This window comes from Molothrus ater, chromosome 7, assembly GCF_012460135.2.
Source record: "Molothrus ater isolate BHLD 08-10-18 breed brown headed cowbird chromosome 7, BPBGC_Mater_1.1, whole genome shotgun sequence".
Classification (NCBI taxonomy): Eukaryota; Metazoa; Chordata; class Aves; order Passeriformes; family Icteridae; genus Molothrus; species Molothrus ater.
In genome coordinates, this window is record NC_050484.2 from 33,256,829 (window position 1) to 33,278,788 (window position 21,960).

Sequence of the window (21,960 nt, forward strand, 5' to 3'; positions counted from 1 at the left end):
TATATCTTTGAAGCAATAAGGAGGAACAATAGTGACAAAAAAATCTTCCAAACTTGAAAGAGCATTCCTGAAACCAAATACTGGTATTAAAATATCAGCTCAACACAAAAATCAATAAACTCTTACAATCCACTTTAAAGAGTCAGTTCAATATTGCTAAATGATTTTCTACTAATTCATTGCAGTAGATTATTGTGGTGAGCAGAATGAAGAAAGAAGCTGCTATCTGGAAGGAAATTCATTACATTGCCATTAGCCTTTCATGTTCTGCTACCCAATTTCTACCCTTGTTAACCTAACTGAAACCAGAGAGCAATGAAGCAGAGATACTGGGGAAAAGGCTAATCTGTCTAAACAATTTTTGACAGGTGGTTGAGGACTGAAACACCCCAAAGAGTCCGAGATCATCAGAAGAGCAGAACAATTATTACTTGCATTGAGGTCACAGAAATTGGGGATCTCATCCAGATGAACAAGCACATGAGCAAAGTAAAACAACTGTCCTGGAAATATTATTTTTCACTAGGGTAATAATAGAGTCAACAGGCTGGATTCTGGCATTGCTTGTGTCAGTAAAAATGATCTACAGGGTGATCTGCCACTCTGCTGAAGTAGTGCCAGAGGCCAAGCAGCCTGCTGGGCCTTTCCTTCTGCCATAACAATCCTCAGCTAAGCGATGCAGGAAGAGTGAGAACCCAGACCAGTGCTCTTGACCACAGAATCAGCTGATTATCCCACAACAGGTATTGGTGCAACACACCAGAGCTCCCAAAAACCCTTCAGAAGAGCGTGCTGGACACAGATCACTGTGTTCAGGAGGTTTTTGTTGTTGTTGTTTTTTTATTTTTTTTTACTGCAATGGAGAAAAAGAGGTAAATTGTCAGAAAGCCAAACCAAGAGGCAAGGTACACAGAAAAATTGGAAGTTTCAATGTTCAATCGCTGAGAAAACTCAATGATCCTTTTCTTCTTGCTGCTGCAAAGTGACAGCCAAAGGCCTGCTTTAAAAAGTAGTATTCTAGTAATGGTTTCTGTAACGAAGTGGCATCATGTCCTACATCATGTCTGTGATGCCTACTTTGTTCTACCTTATGTAAAGATGAAGTTAAACTATTTAATCACAACCTACTATTTACCTTGTACTTAACTAGTTACCTTGTACTTCTCTTTTGTGTTAGTAAGTATATAGTCAGAGACTGAAAACTTCAGAACCCATTTGGTTGGTTTGCCAAGTTTTTGATACAGTTACTGCATCTGAATGCATTACTGAGCTGTGGTCAATTTTTATAGAAGGAAAACAAAAAGGGAAAGCACACGCCTATCCATGCTGATTGTACTTCAGTTCTGCTATTACAAGCTTGGCTCTCCTATTTTATGCTGAAAAAAAATTGTCTAAAAATAGCGTGGGGAACAACTGGATAAGATTCCAAAAAGCCACGTAGTTTTCGTTTAAGATGAAAAAAAAATATTTCAAAGTTCATATATTGCATATGAAGCACTTTTAAAAAGTTAATACTTATCAAAGTGAGATGATGCTCACTCTTGCAAAGCTGGGAATTGAATACAAGCCAGAACATGCCCTTCATTCATTATATCCTGAACTTTGGGAGTTACAAAGTCCCTGAAATGAAGATTTCATGAAATACAAGAAATGTAGTGCTAAAGATGTAACAAAACCACAAGCACAGATCAGCTGCCTTCAGCACAGTCCTAGTAAGAGATCTGCTTGAGCTGAAGCTAAAAGAGTGTTCAAGGACCAAAACATATTATGATGAAAGACTAATGGAGAGCAGTTCAATATCTGAAAATGTATAGCTAGAAATTATTAGAAATAGGATTTGAGTAACACATAAGCATTACACAAAAGAAATTCTGAGCAAACAAAGCATTATTTGTATTTCAATAGAGTTTAAAGCCTAATATACAACTAATACTAGGAGAAAATTAGGCAATTATTAATCTTTCTGTAACAATTTCACTTTGAAGATAGTAATGAATGCAAACAAACATACAATGGGAATGCACAGAATATATGTTTTACTTACATATCTTTGTGATCCATCGTATTCACACCTCTCAATTTTCCCCAAGCTGCCATCTGAAAAGTAAAGTTTCTCTGCCCTGTGATCAATGGTGAGTCCATTTGGTGTCAGAATATCAGTGCTAATGATAACCTGGGCATTTTTGCCTGAGAGGGTGGATCTCATGATGCTCGGGAGCTGCTCATTCCAGTTAGTCCAAAACATTAAGCTGTATTAAAATCAAAATAACAAACAAAACCATAAGATACATTTTATAATTTAATTCTCTACAAAATGAGCAACAGAGAAAAAAAAAATAAATGTGTTCATGAACAACTTTGAATGGCCTCTATAAATAATTGTGGTAATCAATAGTGAATAAGAAAATGCAACAGCCTATAAATAAATTATATTTACAAATTATAGCAGTTATGTAGTTCATTAATTTGCATAGGAGTACAATTCTTTTCTCTTACAGATCTGTTCAATCCTGATCTTGTCTCTGTAGTAATTTACCATTAGAGAGAGGCACAAGCTGTGTAATGATATAAACTTAATTCAGTTAATGTGTGTATTAGTAATATTTAACAGTGAAATTAATCTGCAGCTTCTCCCATGTTAGAGCTCTAATACAGACCCAAGGACTGGTGTGCAGAGAGTTGATAATTGGAAGAAAAGGACCTTAATGTGCTCTACAGGAGGCTCAGTCAGGCCCTTGTTGCTATTAACAACAACAGAAAATGTTGTGGACCGGGCTGCTGATGGAATTCTAATCCATGGACTGACAGAACCTGCCCCTCCTCTCATTGCAATCTCCATCAGAGCTTTGGGGTTTATTGGTGGTACTTGGTATTGTATTTACAGTGAAGCATAAACTCTTGACTTGCATTAACAGGACATGAAGTCACACGTGCAAATATGCTCCAATACTCATGCAGCTTTGTACATTCAGCTAACACAACTTAAAAATAAAATTTAATACAGCAGAAATGTTCCCCAGCTTCCCCAAAAGACAGAGACAGTTACAAGAAGCAGAAAAAGCAGGTTGCCTTTCTCCTAGAATCATCAGAGAAAAATTAATGTATCTCAAATATGTAAGGCACTAAAGTAAAAATAAAAATCCTGTCACTAACACGGTATTTTTGAGAGTGGCAGTAAGGAACTAAGTTAAACTTTTTTGCAGGATTTTTTCCATTGATACATACTTTTATACAACACTGATTTCTGTGATAAAATCATGGGCCACTATGTTGCACACAAGAAATTCAGACTTCTTTTTGTAAGTGCTTAAATTAATTTTGGACCTTTTTTAAACTTCAGCAGTAACAGGGATGATGCCTTGTGAAGGCTGACCTAGAACAGAGACTAGAGAGAGCTAAAGAATAAAGTAGAGATTTATTAAAAGGCCTCCATGGATCCACCTTGGGCAGCACAAGAGCCCAGCCAGGGTGAAACCCAAGATGAACCAAAATGGTCACAAAATGGATGACCAGTCACAGGGAACTCTCACTCTGATCAGTTCTGCTCCATTTGCATATTGCAGTTAATTATCCAATTACAGCTTTAGACCATGAGGTCCCATCCTGCTTGCTTTTCTCTCTTCAGTCCACGTTGTTTGTGCTCTTGGGGCTGAGATTTGGATCATTTGTCCTTGGTCCCCAGGTAGAGAAGGAATTGCTATGTCTCCCTACTCTGTAAAGAGAGCTCACCATCCCCTAATATGAAACTCAGAAGTACACATTAAAGCAGCACAGAATCTGAAAAATATAAAAGCTGAAACCTGAGGCATCTGTGACATGTCTGAGAAAACGACTACTCAGTAATTTGCATTTAGCTCACTCTTAAGAAAAGCAGCTTGATTTTTTTTTTACATTCCATGAAAATGCAACGATTATTTGATCTGAAGCGTAAAAACATATGAAATATTGAATCTTAATTCTGCAACTTCTTTATAAGAGCAAGACAACAAAAGATATCAGCAATAAAACATGTTAACATTTGCCTCCTACACGGAGAAATCTAATCAACCTCCGTAGGGTTCAGCAACATCGGCTGACTGAAAGGAAGGAGTGTTGCTTGCCACCAGGCAAGAATTAGGACTTGCAGGAGAGATGTAACACCTACTTTTGGCATTCATCCAGGGCCAGCACGTGGGGATGGTCGTCCTCAGCCATGGTGATGACGGCCTCGCGGTTGAACGCCCCGCGGCGCCGCTGGTCCACGCTGTGCCTGGTGATGGAGGACGTGGTGGAGCTGGTCCAGTACAGAGTGTCCCAAGCTCTGTGATAAGCCAGGCCCTCCACTGACCCAACATCTGCAAGATACAGTTACAGACGGCAAATCAAACTCCAGCCAATGGGTTGGTTTTGTTTGTCCTCAGGGCTGATCCTGCAGACCCGCAGGGTTCGGTTATTTCAGCTTATTATAATTTTTATAATTTCTTCTGTTTGTTTCTATTGTAATAAAAATCTTATGATTTTCATAAACTTAAATTAAAACAACATAGAGGGAAAGACCACTGTTAATAACACTTTACTATATTTATCAATTCTAACAAGCATTAAACTGGTATTATCTATTAACTGTACACCACTACAGTGTCCCCAGATAACACTTTAGAAATAACAAACACCTATTCCAGACAACAATTATTTTGTTTCATTTTCAAATACCATTTAAACCAGGTCTTGGCATTTTTTCAACAGTTACTTGTATTGTTTAGCACCATCTCTCAATGTATTTTGTAGCACTGATATGTTATACTAATAGGGATCAGAGTACCCTGTTGTTAACAACTGGATTGGCTTTTGCTAAACACCTGAAAATTACTGAAAGAATACCAGCTCTGAAGGTCTCAGCATCAATATATAATTTTAATAAGCCATGACACCACACTCATTCATTCAACACAAAAAACTGTGAGCTAGGAAAAAAAAAGGATATTAATAAGCAGCTAAAACACAAATTTAATGTCCTGGAAAGATAAATTGTATTTAATCCCAATATATAAAAGTGACAAACTGTGAGAAATAGGAATAATTATTTTCTACCACTATTTGTGAATTACTACAGAAATATGTATGTTGATAACTTCACTTATTTTGCTAGAAACAAATATTTTTAGACCAGAAGGTTCATGTAGTTTATTAATGAGCTACAGAAGGCAAAAATTTAGAAATATCATTAGGATTATATCATGTTGGCTATTACAATTTACATCCAGCTTGCTGAAAATATGCAATTCATACATACAGAACAAAAAGTCCCAACTTTTTGGCTTTTTGGTTGATCACTTTGAAAAAGCAAACACTGAATCAAAATTTTGAGGCACATAAATCAAAACTATGAGGCCAATAATAATGTATCAGTTTTTTGTATTTTTCTTGTTAATGCATTTGGCCATCTTCTGATGTCACATTTTGAGAGATACCTGTGGAGAAGTAACAACAATTTGTATTCAAGAAGAAACAACAGAAAAAATAAATGAGATGACACTTCTTACAGGGAGACGAATATATGTAAAAAATATTTTGCCCACTTATGAAACAGAATTTATGAAACAAACCCCATGTGCCTTCAACTCACCTACAAGTAACTCAAAATATTGAAATAAAGTGAAGGTTTTAGAAATCACCAACTGAAATTCAAATATAATCAGTTCTCAAATATCGTAACAGAGATTTCCATTAAATTTATACACTGAATCCAAATTCAAAACTACATACAATTCCTCAAAATAAAACAAATGTTCTTAGATATAAGATTTAACTACTAGGTTTCCCTGTGTGGAATCACAGGTTGGTCTCAATGGTCCTAATGGATCCCTTCAAACTCAGATATTCTATGCTTCTATTAAAAAATTACAGAGATATTGACATTTTCTGACCATTTCTACACTTCATTTGTAAGGAACAAACCATAAAACCATTTATTACTCTTCATTTTTAAGATGACAGAAAAAATAAAAAAAATCATCTTCCTGGTGTAACCTCTTGAATTTCTATCCATTTTTTAGCTTTGTTTCCTGTCTGAATCTGTAAGAAATTTGAGAGCAAACTGATTACACAACATAGTCCAAAACTTTTCTGTAGCAGACAAAAAATATTGATGGTCTTCCTGTCACAGCGAGATGTGATCAACTCAAACACAACCACAGGGATGAAAGTGCTCTTCAATACCAGATTTGTTGTTTGAGTAATTCCTGTACTAAAGAGGGAAACTCAATTTTCCCAGGGCTATCAGAAAGCAAAGTTCCCCTTCTTACATCATACTGCAGTTCCATGTTTGGGCCTGTGAATGGTGGTAGAAGAAGGTTTCATTTCAAGTTACTGTTTATAAAATGGTAATTTCTAAATTTTTAGACAACAGCTACATGGGAGGTTATGCCATGTATGGAGAAAAGCAAACATTTAGCACACAGAGGAAAAATGTGTTAATCAATTATCTAAAATATGCAGTTTTGCAAAAAAAACCATTGCCATATAAATTGTTTGATACATAACTGAAATAGAAAAACTCAGAGTAAAAAAAAGCTGTTTCAAAAAAAAAAACCAGAAATTCAATTGCTACAAGACAAGGAGAAAAAAATTAAAAAGAAAACCAAGTGCTGCAAACACACACCAAATGCATTTTCTTAACTCCACCAAAAGCATCCATTCTGAAGGATTTACACCAGGCACACAGTTTATATTTGCTAATAAACTTTTATTTTTATCATGTTCTGTACTTATGGAATTGACAACTCAACCGATAGAGAAGGGACTCATTAGCTTTAGAAAACTATAAATAAGGTGGTTTTAAAGTCAAGGGCAATGATTTAGAGAGTGATACAACTTTTAGATAAATTCTTACAAAGGATAAAACAAACAACTTCGTTCTTGCTAGCATGTGGTGTGAGCTGGATATGGCAGCAGAGCACTTTTTTTCTTATTTTTATGTTTCTAGATTCAATTTATCTGGTTTTTGGTTTTTTGGGGTTTTTTGTTTGTCTTTTTGTTTTTGTTTTCTTGTTTGTTTGTTTAGTTGCTGATGACTCTCCAGATTCCTATAAATCTTTTTATCAGTGATAAAACAGTGACCAGGGACAGTTTTATCTTAGAAAATGTTCTCTAGGCTTTAGGCTGTTCCTTAAAACATTTCAGCAACTTTATATTTCTAAGGACAGGACTGGAGAAGATTCCTGAGCAGCATTATATCATTACTGATTTGCATAGATATAATTTATATTTACTTATTTCATACGCCTTTAAAGAATATTCTAGAGCACTTTTTCCTTAAATTTAATTTATCATTACATACTCAGTTACTAGAAAATACATCAGAAATATGTACTCATCCTCTCTGGTGCTACAGTTGGGGGATTTAGTCCCAAGGTTGAAAATTAGCAATTTGTTTACTCTAAGCTTCATATTTCTGCAGCATCATGTAATATTCTGAATTGGTAAAGCATAAAGGAACTGGAAATGAAAAGAATCCCATTTGTTTCGCTGACATATTGAATTAAAACACTGATGGCATTAGATGCCTACAGCACTGATTAAATTTATTCTAGCCATGAAGCAACAGTTTATGATTTTCACATGAATAGCATACTTAAATGAAAAGAACATTAATACAATATGATATTAATATACAAATACTCACATTATTCACCTGCCACTGACGTTCTGAATTAAATCAGTAATGGGGTGTATAACTGATTAAATATCTACACAAGAGAATGCAACAGCCTATGATTTACAAAGGCAATGCCAGAGTGATCACATCATTATGTTGCCAAATGCTATCTATCACTTTTACTGAAGTTAACGAAGATGGATTGTGTTCCACAGATGAGATGCAGCCTATAAATATTGCCATGCTGATCTTCAGCTGACTTTCTCGGGGAACAGACAAGCAACAAATCAATAACTGAAGAACTCAGAATACGCTCCCTTAGTAATGCAGCCAGAAAATAAAAATACAAAAGGGCAAAGTTTACATTATGCAATAATAGTTCAGTTTGGTTTTATATATATACATATATATATATATATATATATACACACACTAGTTCTCCATTTTCTAGATTTTTACCTCTTATCTCTTGTTTTGAAACCATCTAGAAAGTTTACAGTCAAAACTTTTCCAGTTGCACCACTTCAATTACCTTGTTCCTTTAATTTCCCATTTCAACCAACTCCTTTTCTTTAACAATGATGTAAAGCAAGAGCAACTGTCAACATCATCATTTTTTTAACACTGAAAAGCCATCAAAGTAATAAATAAAATTGAGCATAAACAGCACTTTGCTATCAGAACATTGGCCACGGCTTTGACGATCAGTACTCATTCTCTGGCTCAGTTTTGCAATTTCCCTTTCAGGATTCAGCCTGTGGATGGTTCCAGCAGGCTGGTCACAGGAGGGGGCTGTGGTTTCTGTCACTCTGTTTGTGTAGGATTCTGGTGACAGGTAACAGGTGGCCACCGTTTGATCTGGGCTGAAAGCAAAGCCTCACGAGCACCTGAAGCAAAGTGTTTATTTTCACATCTCTCACTGACTGCACCATCAGAACTTCACATAATTCCCACCCTCACTTTGCTCCTCGAGTACCAGAAAGCCTTTTGCCAAACAACAGTTCTAGGACAGAACTATGTTTATAATAAACTGCAATAACCAATCATGACATCATTCTATTTAGCCGGAGAATATAATTTAGTTTCAGAGCAGATGAAAATTCTGCTAAGATTATACCAACAATGAGGAAATATCTGTATCATTTTTCTCTGTCTTGAAAAAATAAACCCATGCTATAAGCTATCCCATATAAAATCTTTTTAAATGCAATAAGACATCAGGAACAAAGAAAGGCTTTGGGTTCTTCAAGGTAACAAGTAGCTTAAGTTAAAGACACTACAAACATCTCCAGGGATGCAACCTTACTACTCAAACTTCCTGAGACAATATTGGAAAGAATGACCATTTGTCGGGAATGATATAAAGAAATATAAGACTATTCTAAAAGCAGAAAAATCACTCACTCTTTTTGTTGGTTTTTTTTTTTTTTTTGGTTGGTTAGTTGTTTTTGTTTTTTTTTTTTTTGTGGAAAGTGTAATAATGAAATATCATATCTAACAAAACACTTGGTGTCTGCCAAAACCATTAACAGCTTTTTGACAAAATCTATACCTACCTCCAATTATTTTTTTCCAGATAATGGATATAGTCCTTCCACAAATGTTCCCTGTTTATTTACCAAGGAACATCACAAGAGAGATGCAAACCTGCAGGACTCTGTGCTTTGTTATCTGAGATATAGCTTACTCCTTTAATAAATTTAGGGATTGTCTTAGGGTCAGCAGGAATAATGTAGCAAAGGACTACAAAAACAAGAAAATGCAGGGAACTCAACAATTTAGGAAGGCAATAGTATTTTGTGTAACTCGAACTCTCCAAGGATGTTTCAACAAATCATTACTAGTTAGCAAGTGTTATGATATCATAACTTCAATGTAGTTAAACATATCCATATAAAAGAAGTTTTACAGGCAGAAAGAGATCTGGAATGGAAAGCTAACACATGAAGATGGAAGTGTTTTACTAGATTATTAAAAATCTCAACAATTTTCATGGAAGAAATGTTTTCCTAATTATAGGAGCTCACATTATCTTTTTATGCATTACATGTGCACTCTAAAAAAACCCAAAACTCCTCACCCTTACCACCTTCAGAGCAATATCACAACAATCCTAATAAGCTTTCTAATAAATGTGTATAATCATACACTTTTATTGCTGCTGTTGAAAAAGAGCTATTTGAGGCATTAATGACAGAATAGCCTAGTAAAGCCTCATGATCTAATAATATTTGCTAGATCACATTACCCTTTAGAAAAAGCCCAATTAAATTAAAGGGATGTTCCTCTGCAGCTTTTTCCTAACAATCCACCAAGCACAGTTTTACATTTTATGCAACTAAATCACATCTGCTGATGGAAAAAAATAGCAAATACATACATCAATATAAATTTAAGGGTAATGCTTGGAGTTGAATAAGTCACAAACATTGTTTATTCTTCATGAACAATCTCAAGTGCAATAGGCAGGAACACTTTTCCCCAGTAAAGAGTTTGGGAATGCTCAGGTCATACCAAACTAAAAGATCAGTGTGAGTCAGCTCCCATCATGAATATATTTCAGAGTTTCACACCATGAACATCTAAACTAAGCATGAAAAGTGCAGGAATGCACATTTCTAAAAAAAAAAAAATTAAAAATATTTAATATAAAATTAGTAAACTTCATCCACCTATAACAGCAACTCATAGATGTTACCCACTGATCTTAGTCTAGCAGAAGATATCCCTGCCCTGGCAGTGTCTTGGAACAAGATGATCTAAAGGTCCCTTCCAACCAAAACACTCAGTGATTGACTGATTCTCTAATATCAGAATAGAGAATATTCTCTAATATCAGAATAGAGAATCTGCATTCTCTAATGCAGCAACGTACATTAAAAAAATTGCATTGACAAACCAGACAAGACACTTTGTTTTCCACTAACAATGTTGGCATTGTAGTAATAAATATTATGTTTTATTATTTAAGTATCCTAGACTTATCAAAAGCCTGTCACTTTCCCTCCTTTAAAAAGTGAATAATCACTGGACCTTTATTCCAACACACACAGTTATCATGACTCCCATTCATTTATGAAATGAAAAATGGCAATATTCAAGTATTTATTGTTAACAGGTTAAAAAGTTCTTTTCTGGAGAAGAAAGCTCCAAAACTAAAGGGATCTCATACAATGTACAAAATGTAATGCTCTGTAAGAGAAATGGGAACATAAATGCCTTTTTGACAGTTAAATTGGACCCATTTAGTTGGGAAGAATAGCAGCACACATTGGAACATCTTTAAAAGATTCAGACTGTAAAAAGCCTTAAAATAAATCACAGGATCTGACACTTTACGTTAGCAGTGAAAAGATTTTTGCGTTCCTTAGGCATGAGCGCCTCAAGTTCAAAACAGGAACATTTTTTTCACAAAACATTTCCTTTTTGTGCTGTGAAAGACACTACACTGGCAAAATGTCTCAGTGCCATGGTTTACACAGGCAGGAGAATAAACAGCTCACTGAGTGTATCTCATCTTAATACTTTTCCCTCTTTCTCATTTTTTTTGTTTTTCCTTGCCTCCACCTTTTTTCTGTAATTTTTAACTTGCTCATTGGTCTTCTGTCTACTGTTGTACCACTGTGTAAACCCATTGGAACACTGCACTGCTTTTCTAAATACACTGAGACAGCCTTTGGTTAGTGAATATATTATTTCAAACTTCTTCCTATGATAAATAAATTTTAAAAATAAATGAATAAAACAACTAATGAACTAGAAATTGAAACTTTAATTTCTAAAAAAGCTGCTTGGTATAAACATAAGTTTTGAAACAACTTAGATCGCCCAAAAGATCTTTTATGGGAAATCACAGACAAGAACAAGGTTCTTGTTTCTAAAAAGTGGGAATAAGAAAGATTAACCTGATAAAGTTAGTTAAGGAAAAAAAAAAAGGAGAAAGCTACTGCTGATTGACAGAGAGTTTAGAGACATGAAAGAATCCCCTCAAAAAACCCCTTACATTGCACCAATAATGAAAGTGTTAGGGCATAGCACTGTGCACATCCTGGACTGCTTTATTGTTGTTGTTGTCACTGTTTCTTCCTGCTGAAGACAGGACCCCACCAGGTACAGGAATCTTGGTGAGTTTGGAATCTGTTTTTAGTGAACCGGAACAAGTTAGATAAAGTTGTTTATACGCTGTAAATCTACTTTCCCTGAGCCGAAAACGTGTTAGCTAATGGGTTGTTTATGAGTTGCAAATCTGTTCAGTGAGGTGAAAATTTGTCAGATAATGGCTTGTTTATGAATTCTAAATCAATATTCAGTGAGTCGGAACTATGTTAGATAATAGCTTTCGTATGGGTTGTAAATCTGTTTTCAGTGAACTGGAAACATGTTAGATAATGGGTTGTTTCTGGGTAGTAAATCTGTTCTCAGTGAGCTAAAAACATGTTAGATAATGGGTTGCTCGTGAGTTGTAAATCTGTTTTTAGTGAGCTGGAAACCTGTTTTACAAAGAGCTCTATGAGTCTTAAGTGGTTTTAGTGTGCAGAAAAGTTCACGGATCTGTTAGATTTGAGTGGCACATCTGATTTCAGGGAGGGAGAGATCCATCTAAAAATAGATCCTTTATGAGGAGATTTATATTCAGGGAATAAAAATCTGGGACAACACTTTCTTGGATGTATCATACCCTATTTTCTCTATTAAAGTCAATTACTGAGTAAAGGTTTTCACGATTTTTAGACTTCCAACTTAATGAAGCAGAAAAAGAGTGTGGAACTGATATAGCCACACTAGGTATTTCCAATGTGGTTTTGAATCTCTTCCTAATAAAGGAAAACTTCCTTCAGGTGCATTCTAACAATTTTTGAGGAAAAATAACAAAATTAAACATCAAATACATAATTTTTCAATACTCAAGTGAAATATTATTACTAAAATCTCTCAGCAGGATTCCATTTAATAATTTCTAGATCACAGATTCTTAATGTGGAAATAAGAAAATTTTAGAATTTTTCGTCTTCCAGTGGATGGAATTACTGGTGTCAACCAATCTTACCACTGCTTTTCTCCTTATAGTTGGAGGTTGAACAAATACCTCCACTATATCAAGCAGCTTCATGAACTGCCTGCTGTTTACAGTGAGAGAAACAATCATGTGCAGACTGTGGGATGGAAGGCTACAAAAATACCAGCTGAAAAAGAATTACTCACCATAAACTGAAGGAGTTTAAAACACATGAAAGAGAGCAATAAATATATTCATGCATGTTTTGTCCCTTCTCACTTACAAAGAAGCCTTTCTACAAAATGCCATAGTTCATGTGTACATTCCAAGTATGTATAGTTCATGTGTACATTCCAAGTATGTACAGTGAAGGCTTTTACAAGGACACAAAATTTCATCTGACATTCAATTATTCAGAGTGCTGACTCTGCTAATGAAAAATGAAATCTGGCATATTAAGCTACAAGTAGAAACACTCCCTTACAATTTCTTAAAGCTATAATTCCCAGGTATGCTTTATGGAATGTCTTTAGCTCTTGTAGAGCAACCTATTATGAACTAATGAGGAATACTTTATTGTTCTTTTAAAAACCAATTTCTATCTGCATTAGTGTTTCACCAGTATTTATTTCTCCTCTTTGTCTGTTTTAAATGTTGAAAATTCCAGTGACTTTTCATATAATACTTTTATCTCTTATAAAACAAGAGTTAAAACTGTACTTCCAACATCATCACTGCACATTTCTGTCTCTCCTCCAGCTAAGCTCAACTCTGAATCCCTGGGTGCTTTTCTGGGAGTAGTGGGAACATCCTGACAACATTGCTTAGTTTATCTTCAACATATCTCAATAAAAATGTCATAAATTCCTCTAAGATATCCACATGTAGGAAATCAATGGGAAAAAAGCTCAACACCTAGGATCACATAAAATCACAAAATGGTTTGTCCACATCTTAAGGAACAAATGCTACATAGCACAAAGGACATTTTAGAAAACAATTACTAAATTGTAGCCCTCAAATAAACCGGAAAGTATTGAAAAAGGAAAAGAGAGAATACAAATTAAATATCTTCATCTGATAAGTAACTACAGATGAATGTGGTTTGTTGCATACTTTAGAAAAAACTAAGTAGAACAGAAATGAAAGATACCAGAAATTTTTACAATCAACACTTTAGTCATACAGATTTGTGGATGTTCAGCATTAAGGGTGTATTCCTTATGCATTCACATTCAGATTTTCCTCAAATTCAGATTTTCCCATGACAAACTGGTACCTTCCTACATACACCACATATTACAGTTGCGTCAGACTTGGTTGATAATTTATTACTAGATATTGAGATTTTATTGAGACCTCAGATGTAAAATATGGTTTGTCTAATTCTGAAGACTTTGGTGATGATGCTGGCAGAAATTTCTTGATAACAGTGCCAAGCTTCAAGTTTCAAAGGCTAGAAACAGGTTACATTTAATGAAATTTCTCCTACTACTGTGGTTAATGAAGGCATAATAAACATGAAGAGTGAATAAGTATATTGCTAAGCAAGGCTTTAATAAAACCAAATAGTTCTGTAGGTTGGAATTTACCTCTGATTATCAATGAGCACAAATCCTTGTCTTGAGCTTCACTTCAAGAAGGGTGAATTGACTAAATTCACTGACCAAGGTCTTAATATTTTATACTGGGAAATGGCTACAACCTAGAATTCACCCTCACTAACTAGAAAAATAAACAACCAAATGGTTTCATATCCAGGCAATGCACAGTGAGGTTTTGTTTAAACAGTAAAGCTCCTAAAAATCACAGTAAAATAAATTAAGCATTGCCACCATCACTTCTGTGTTCTAGTAATACGCATCATACCTCATAAACCCATTTTAAAACAAACTATTTTGAAGTGGTTAATGTTTAAATATATCTTACAGGGATAAGACAGAATATAAGAATTAATTATGGTAAAATTTCATTGACTTTTACACTCTATAAAGCCAAGTGATCACCAACTTTTCACTCAAAGTTTAGTGAAATAAAACAGGTGTGGAAGGGGCTAACAGAAGGCCTGTTAGCTAAAGGAGCGAGAAGAAGCTGAGAAGTAAGAAGAAGCTGATAAAGAGCTCTCTCCAAAGCTGTAACCAAAGAGACCGAGAGAAGAAAGATAAAAGAACTTTGCAGCTAGATGAAGCATTTTTAAAAAGTTAGTTAAGTCACTATAACTTCTCACCAACAGTATTATGTTGATTTATTGTGGCCAGTAGTAAAGATAGAAAAAGCATAAACAATTAGAAAGTGTATAAAAGTCAGCCATGTTCAATAATAAAGTGTTGCCAACTGAGACTGCTTGTAGCCTCTGCTTTATGTCGTGACCGCCTCAACAGGCATTTTGGGAAATATGGGTTTGTTTTGTTTTTTTTTTTACTTACTTTCAATTAGCACTTTTCTGCCAGCCCAGTTGTCTTTAATAACTTGGATGTTTCCATAGTGGGCATCACTGAAGAAGATGCGATTGGTGCCCCTTCCCTTCAGGCTGTAGTCAAAGGCCAGCGCTATCACATTTTTGAAGTACTCTGGGTTTTCGTAGGGCCTCACTGGAGAATTCAGGTTGGTCTCATCTGAAAGGTGGATGCTTTTTAATATTGTCCTTCCCGAGTAGAGCAGGTAGCCCTCGTGCCTGAGGCAGCTGATCCCATCCTCTGCCAGGTACCCGTGAGCGCAGGCACAAGTTCTCTGCGCGTTGCCGCGGTAAAGGCAGAGCTGGTGGCATCCGCCGTTGTTCTTAGCACAGACATTGGTACCTGGGAAAAAGCATAATAAATCCTGTCTTTTATAAATAAAAATATACTTAGTTAACTTAAACAGAAATTATTTTTTATGTATTCTGGGAATTCTCCCCTTAAAAATTATTTGGGCTATGTTCACAAGGAAAACAAAGGGCCAAAAGAGCAAATAATGCAACTTTAACCACACTGAAAGATAATTTTAAAGAATACAATCAATGACCAAATACAATTAATGTCCTTTTCAATTCACAACAGCACATATTTTATGAATAGAAAAAGATAAAATGGGTTATTCCTCCAAAACCAGCTGAAGACTTTGAAAATGTTTCAAATCCTTTGCGCTTTAATTTTTTTTTAACACCTGTTACTGGCAGAAAGTCAAATTTAGCTACAATCAGAATATAGCACTGCTTTAAGGTATTTTCTACCAAGTTAAATATGCATGTATTTACTGGTAAAAAACTGTGTGAATGCAGTTCCCTGTTTTTAATGAAGACATTTCCCAACATTTTGCTCTGATTTAATTCAAAAGCTGACTTCAAAAACCTACACCCCGACAATTGCACACCATTAAGGAATCACTGTCAAATTAGAAACTACAATTGTTACAGGTTATATTTAAAAGAACTATAATCATCAATAATTGGGAGCTATTTGTCTTTTTTATTTTGGACTATCTATGAATTACTATTATAGCTAGTTGAGATAATTCAGTTTCTGTTTCTGACAGCCTTTTCCACCTAACAACTCAGCTTTTTTAGTAGAGTAATTTTCCCATTTCTGAAAATTTTCCACATAATGAAGGTGAATAAAACATTTTAATAGAATGTTTTGAGGTACAAAACTGTAATTGTTGGGAAGATGTAGTGTCTGAAAGTGTTGATTGAATTCTTTAACTGATACATTCCAAGCTGAAAATCCTTTTAAGAAAAAAATCATGGCAAATGAGATGAGTAACTTGTTCTTTAAAGAAGAAATATTTAATTTTGTTCTCCTAGGAAAAATTCCTTGAGCTACTCCTCTGGAGTTATGTAAAACATGTGGAGATTCAGGTATAGACATTTTTACATTCCATTTGCTTAAAAGATACTTTAAGAGCTTTATTAGGCTAGAAAAGTTAATATCTGTTTGGAAGGATGAGAGGTCAAGAAGAAAAAAAAATATATATGAAATAGATCCTCAAGTTTCTAAAATCTCTTGGAAAACTTCAATGCTTCCATGGTTCACCAGCTGTAAACATCTTTAAAAATGGCCAGTTCTGAAGCCAGGGCAGTCAGGGCATATCCTTGCACACCTGTAAAATTGCACTGAAGGATGGGAACATTTGCAAGTCCCACTGCAGGATGGATTCATCAGAAAGGGTAAAAGAGATGTTTGAAAAAAAAGCATCAATCATAATCAGCATAGCTCATTGGGGTGTTGGACTTTTTTTGGTTTATTTTTTTTGTTGGTTTTTTTTTTTTGCTTGGGGGGTTGTTTGAATAACAAAAGTCAGGAAACTATTTAATTACATTGGGTTTTTTTAAACACTTAACTACTTCTAGTTCAATAAACTTAAAAAATTATATATATATATATATATATATAAAATAGCGTGAGATAGAAAAACATTCCAAAAACATTTTTCACCTGTTTTTTCCCTTTTGTCCTTCTGGCTCACTGACATCCCCTCCCAATGACATTAACCATTTGTACCCTAGTAAAATTTGAAAAATGTATTAAAAAATCATTCAGGTATGTTTTTCAAACTAGCATCAGTAGATTTCTATCCTTAGTAACCATTTCTCCTGTTCCTTATGTGATCAAGTCTATAAATCCATCAATAAAAAATACACATAAAGAAGCATTGTTTTATCCCACTGTTCTATTTTCCTAATTCTATAATATAAAGCCCTTCCAAGCCAGCAGACATTAACAATTTCTAGCCTAGTTAAAGGAAATGGATTTTGGTGTGGATTTATTCTTATCCACAAATTATGATGCTCTGAAATTGCATGCAGAAATCCATACTAAAATTATTATGCATATATATTTACAAATGATTTTTCTTAAAAAAATTTAATTTTTTAAAGCATTTTAATAATTTGTAAATATGTTCTCTTTCAAAATGCAGATTTTTTAACATGTCATATATAATGCAATTATTTGGAGAGATTTAAGTAGAAGACACAATCTCTGGATATAAAATGCTGAAATTAAAGGAAATTTTGAGTACTACTAACACTGCAATTATGTTTGTATTTAAAACTTTATATATAATGGTGCTAACATTATTTTTATTTTTTTCCTCTCTTTTGAGTATATTTCTAGAAAATTTTGTCTGGATTACCCAGTAGCAGTTTTTTCTGAGGAAATCATCATAATTTTTGGTAGACATCTAACAAATTTTTCTCAGTAAAGCAAGTTTTTCAAGGTCTTGTCAAAACCAGAATTTTAGAAGTAAAAAGATGGTTAAATAGCAAGAATATTCTTAGTCAGGTAGTAGAGAATAAAGTTTAACCATCAGTACCATAAATCACAGAGAGTCTATAACAACTTTTGTCTCTTGAGTTGGCTAACCTAATTGAATAAAAAGGAAATCTGATTATTTACAAGGTCTCTTTCCACAGAAGGAGCAAAAAAAAAAAAAAAAAAGGGAAAAAAAAGACACTCAAACCGAGTAATGTCAGCAAATAAATATTGAGACACAGAGGATGGGAATTTTTAATAAGAACATCTGGTTTGATTTCCAATAGAAATCTGAAACTCCTGAAATTACTACCCTGTAAAGCACAGCTCAAGGTCTCTCAATCCTAAGACTGTCTTTTAAGAAAAACAAAACAAAAACCATCAAACCTGGAATGATAGGAAGTGTTTTGGTTTTAGGTTTTCTTTTTGAAACACTCTGATAAATTTTATTCGGATTTGTACTATATGTTTTTCTTTAGTACATTAATTTTAGTTTTAAAAAAAAATACTTCAAGAGTAAAAAGTGGTGGTAAAATCATTGCTTACTTAATTTTTGGTATGCTTTAATATACAGAAAAAGTAGCAGGTGATATTAACACAATCAATAGCATCCTTAAGAACAGCCAACCTTTCTCTCGTGCTCTATTAAAGACTTTCACTTCCTTCAGGTTTATCCCAAGGCCAGTCCTCATGGTCACAGCATCCGTGGCCTCATTCTTGTGGCCTCTTCTAATAGAGCCATTTGCATGTGCTCTGCCAAAAAAGTTGAAGATGTCTCATCAACAATCCTCAACTAATTCACACCGAACAAATGACTGAGGAGCAGTGGAGAGTTCACTTAACAGGAGGTGGAGAAGCCTGTTCTCATCTATGGCACTGAGGCACTTTTCATCTTTCAGAACTCCCTCTCCTTGGAAACTGCGCGGGACTCCGCGATCCCGCCTGCGACCTTGCTAAGGAACGGCTAATCCTACAAAGGTGAGGCACCTGGCACCGAAACAACGTTTTGAGATTTAAAATACTTATGAAAAAATAAATTACCTGTCAGACCAGTAGATGTAAGCTCCGAACACAGCAACTGAAAACATATCCACATTGCTCCCTGACAGCACAATCTCCCGACTCCCTCCACTCTCAAGGTCAATTCTTTCTATCTTGTCGGTACGAGCATCACACCAATACAATTTATTTTCCTAAAGATTAATTTCAAAGGAAACATCAACAGGCTTATCCAAGTATTTAATTAAGAGTTATTAAGATTACATCAAGGTGGAACACCAGCTGGCTTTAATGAAACATAACAAATACTGCGCGTTTTAAGGTATTCTGGAAGACAGAGGAACCAACCTCATAATCGATGGAAATCCCATTAGGCCATGCAATCCCCAGGCTCACGAGGACAACCTTCTCAGAGCCATCCAAGTGTGCTCTGCCTATGCAAGGGCTCTGTCCCCACTCTGTCCAAAATAAATACCTAGAATGTCGTAAAAATCACCAATTAAAATTGCAAACAAAATGAACGATTACCATTAAATGGATATCAAAAAATACCATATGGTGCTCGTGTCTCTAAATAATCTTAAGAAGGTAAATGTATCATAATATTTGTTTATTGGACACTTTGTTAAGATATTGTTTTCAAATTATATACATGAGAAAATTCTTAAAACTGTATTCCATGAATCCATATGCAATTCTATTCCTTAAAGAATTCAGCTTTGTGCTTGGGAAAAAAAAGGTAAGTTAAAAAATAAAAATAAATTTTGGAAGAGAGGCTTTTGCATCTAATCACTAACAAATACTTGGATAGTACAAGGGATACCTAATTTTAAAATGTTTTAGATGTGAAGTAGTGAGAAACACTGTAGGAAATGGTAGAGAAACAGGGTCTTTTTGAGAAGAAAATATTTTTCAAATTCTGCCAAATGCTGCATGGAAACAATTTGAATCTTACTTATCTAATCTCATATTATTATCTAATCTTACTTATCTAACCTTCTATATACTTACTGCCACAGTTGCATCATTAATTTGGGACAAGATGCTTCGTCAAACTTCTGCTTTAATAAACTTCTGCATCTGTTGCTTCAGGTATAACAAAATGAGGTCAAAAAATCTACACATAACACTTCCTTTATGAACAGTAACCTTAAAGACTACAAAATCTTTTGGGCACTACTCAACAGTTCTCCCCTGTGTCTGGTGATATCATTACACCATTCTGAGGTTAAGCAGCTGCATTTGACTAGATGACTACAGATATGTGAAATAATGAGGGATAATATTGTGATAAGGGTGAAAAAAATATGAATCCTGTAATTTGCTCATCAAGTTCAGCTTCTGAAACAACCCACTTTGGCTCTCATTGTAAAGCTTTCTGGCTCCAGAAAAAATGAATCTGTTCTCATAGCTCTTGATATAATAAACAATACCATTTATACTAATGAAAAAAAAAATCACGTGGACTAGGAAACAGAACAGCAATGTGAGTTAAATTAAAAATATGTTGAGGAATGCCAAAATAGGCAGTATTAATCAGCTGAATTTTAACAATCACCACATAAGTTTAATGCAATTTTAACCAGATCATTAACAGCACCGCTAAACAACTGAAATTGCTTTCAGGTGTCTGGTCAGAGGTCAGAGAGTTATTTGAGACTTTCAAAATAGGTATGAACTAAATCTTGACCATAGGAAAGCAGACATTTATATACTCAAATATTCCTTAAACCAACCCATAATTATCAGGTTAAATGAATCTAAAATACTCCAAAGAAAATCATAAACAGCTGCCAAAAAATATTATGTGAATAAATGTACTTGATGAGGGACAAAGTCACCCTTTTGTAGGGCTACACGTTCCTCACTTTTTCCTCAGTGACAATAAATAATGTCACCAACCAGCTGAATGCTGCCTGCTTCACATCTTGGCATAACTGGCAGATTCAACGAGCTCTAATAACTGCTATTTTCTTCTCTATTCTTACAGCTGTCAACTCCAGCTTCCAGACAAATGCAGAATGTAGAGTCAGGGCAAGAGGAGGGAAGAACACCTTTGAAAGTTTTACCTCAAAAGGGGAAGAGACTTAACAATAATGCAAAGGGCAAAAAGGCCTTAATCTTGGCACAGAAGGCAGCCCTGTACTTCCCTAGCAAAACACTGCTGTGCTCCTCCTGGAGGAACTGAGTGGAGACATTTCAAGTTATCAATATAATAAAACAAATGAAGATTTCTTTCCTTTGTAGAAGATACACTGTTCTAACCAGACACGTAAAACAGTAGTCTGTGATCCTCTAATTCTCCTTAAGTATCCTAAACAACCCCCATGTGTGGGGGTCCCAGCAGAGACATGCCTCTTCATCCTTCTACTAGGCCAGGGTACTCAGAACCCCATCCAGCCTGACCTGGAACAACTACTGGGATGGGGATTCCACAAGGAGTTCTGGAGGTGGAAGGGGATGGTACATTCCCTATTTCTGTCAATGCTGCAGAGTAGTCCCTGCCCTCAAAAATCAGCTGGGTGAACACAGATGTCACTTTGCCAGCTGTTACTCTCCAATCCACAACCTTCATCTCACGTGACCTTCAGCTACCCCGGCCACTCTCCCTGGTTGTTGCACTGGGATGTCACACGATCCTGGAGTTTACAACTACCAAGGATTACACAGCTGTGGGATTTCATCATGAAGTCCCTCATCAGCTGGCGTGGCTTCCTTGGATTTGCTGGGCACTTCAGACCAAAGCACGCCTCCAAGCAATGCCTAACCTTGCGGTGGAACGGTTTCCTTAGAAAACCAAAACCGTTTTGCAGAGAACTTACAGAATGTTATGAATACAGAGAGCAAGGCAAAAGCTCTGTGTACATTAGGAATAACATGTTACCCTTTCTCTGGGTGTACCGCGATAGAGCGTGGCTGGTCCAGCCCCTGGGAGATCACTACGTAGCGGAAGGAGCCGTTCAGCCGCGCCACCTCGATCAGGTTGAAGCCATGGTCTGCCCAGTATATGTTACCTGGAAAAAACACCCTGAAGTCACTGCCTGAAGGAAAGGCTACTTGAAAACTACTACTTAAATCTTGGGACTTTAGCTGGTCAG

The 21,960-nt window shown here is 35.3% G+C and overlaps 1 protein-coding gene across 1 annotated transcript in view; it reads right to left on the reverse strand.

Moving 5' to 3' along the window:
- LRP1B (LDL receptor related protein 1B) overlaps window positions 1-21,960 on the reverse strand; it is a 632,190-nt gene that overhangs the window by 124,432 nt on the left and 485,798 nt on the right. Inside the window, exons 37-43 of the mRNA XM_036387231.1 lie at window positions 21,747-21,876; window positions 19,211-19,337; window positions 18,905-19,056; window positions 18,492-18,616; window positions 15,059-15,430; window positions 4,145-4,334; window positions 2,045-2,249 (exon numbers count right to left, since the gene is read on the reverse strand). Coding sequence (XP_036243124.1) covers window positions 2,045-2,249; window positions 4,145-4,334; window positions 15,059-15,430; window positions 18,492-18,616; window positions 18,905-19,056; window positions 19,211-19,337; window positions 21,747-21,876 — 1,301 coding nt within the window. The remainder of the gene's footprint in view (window positions 1-2,044; window positions 2,250-4,144; window positions 4,335-15,058; window positions 15,431-18,491; window positions 18,617-18,904; window positions 19,057-19,210; window positions 19,338-21,746; window positions 21,877-21,960) is intronic.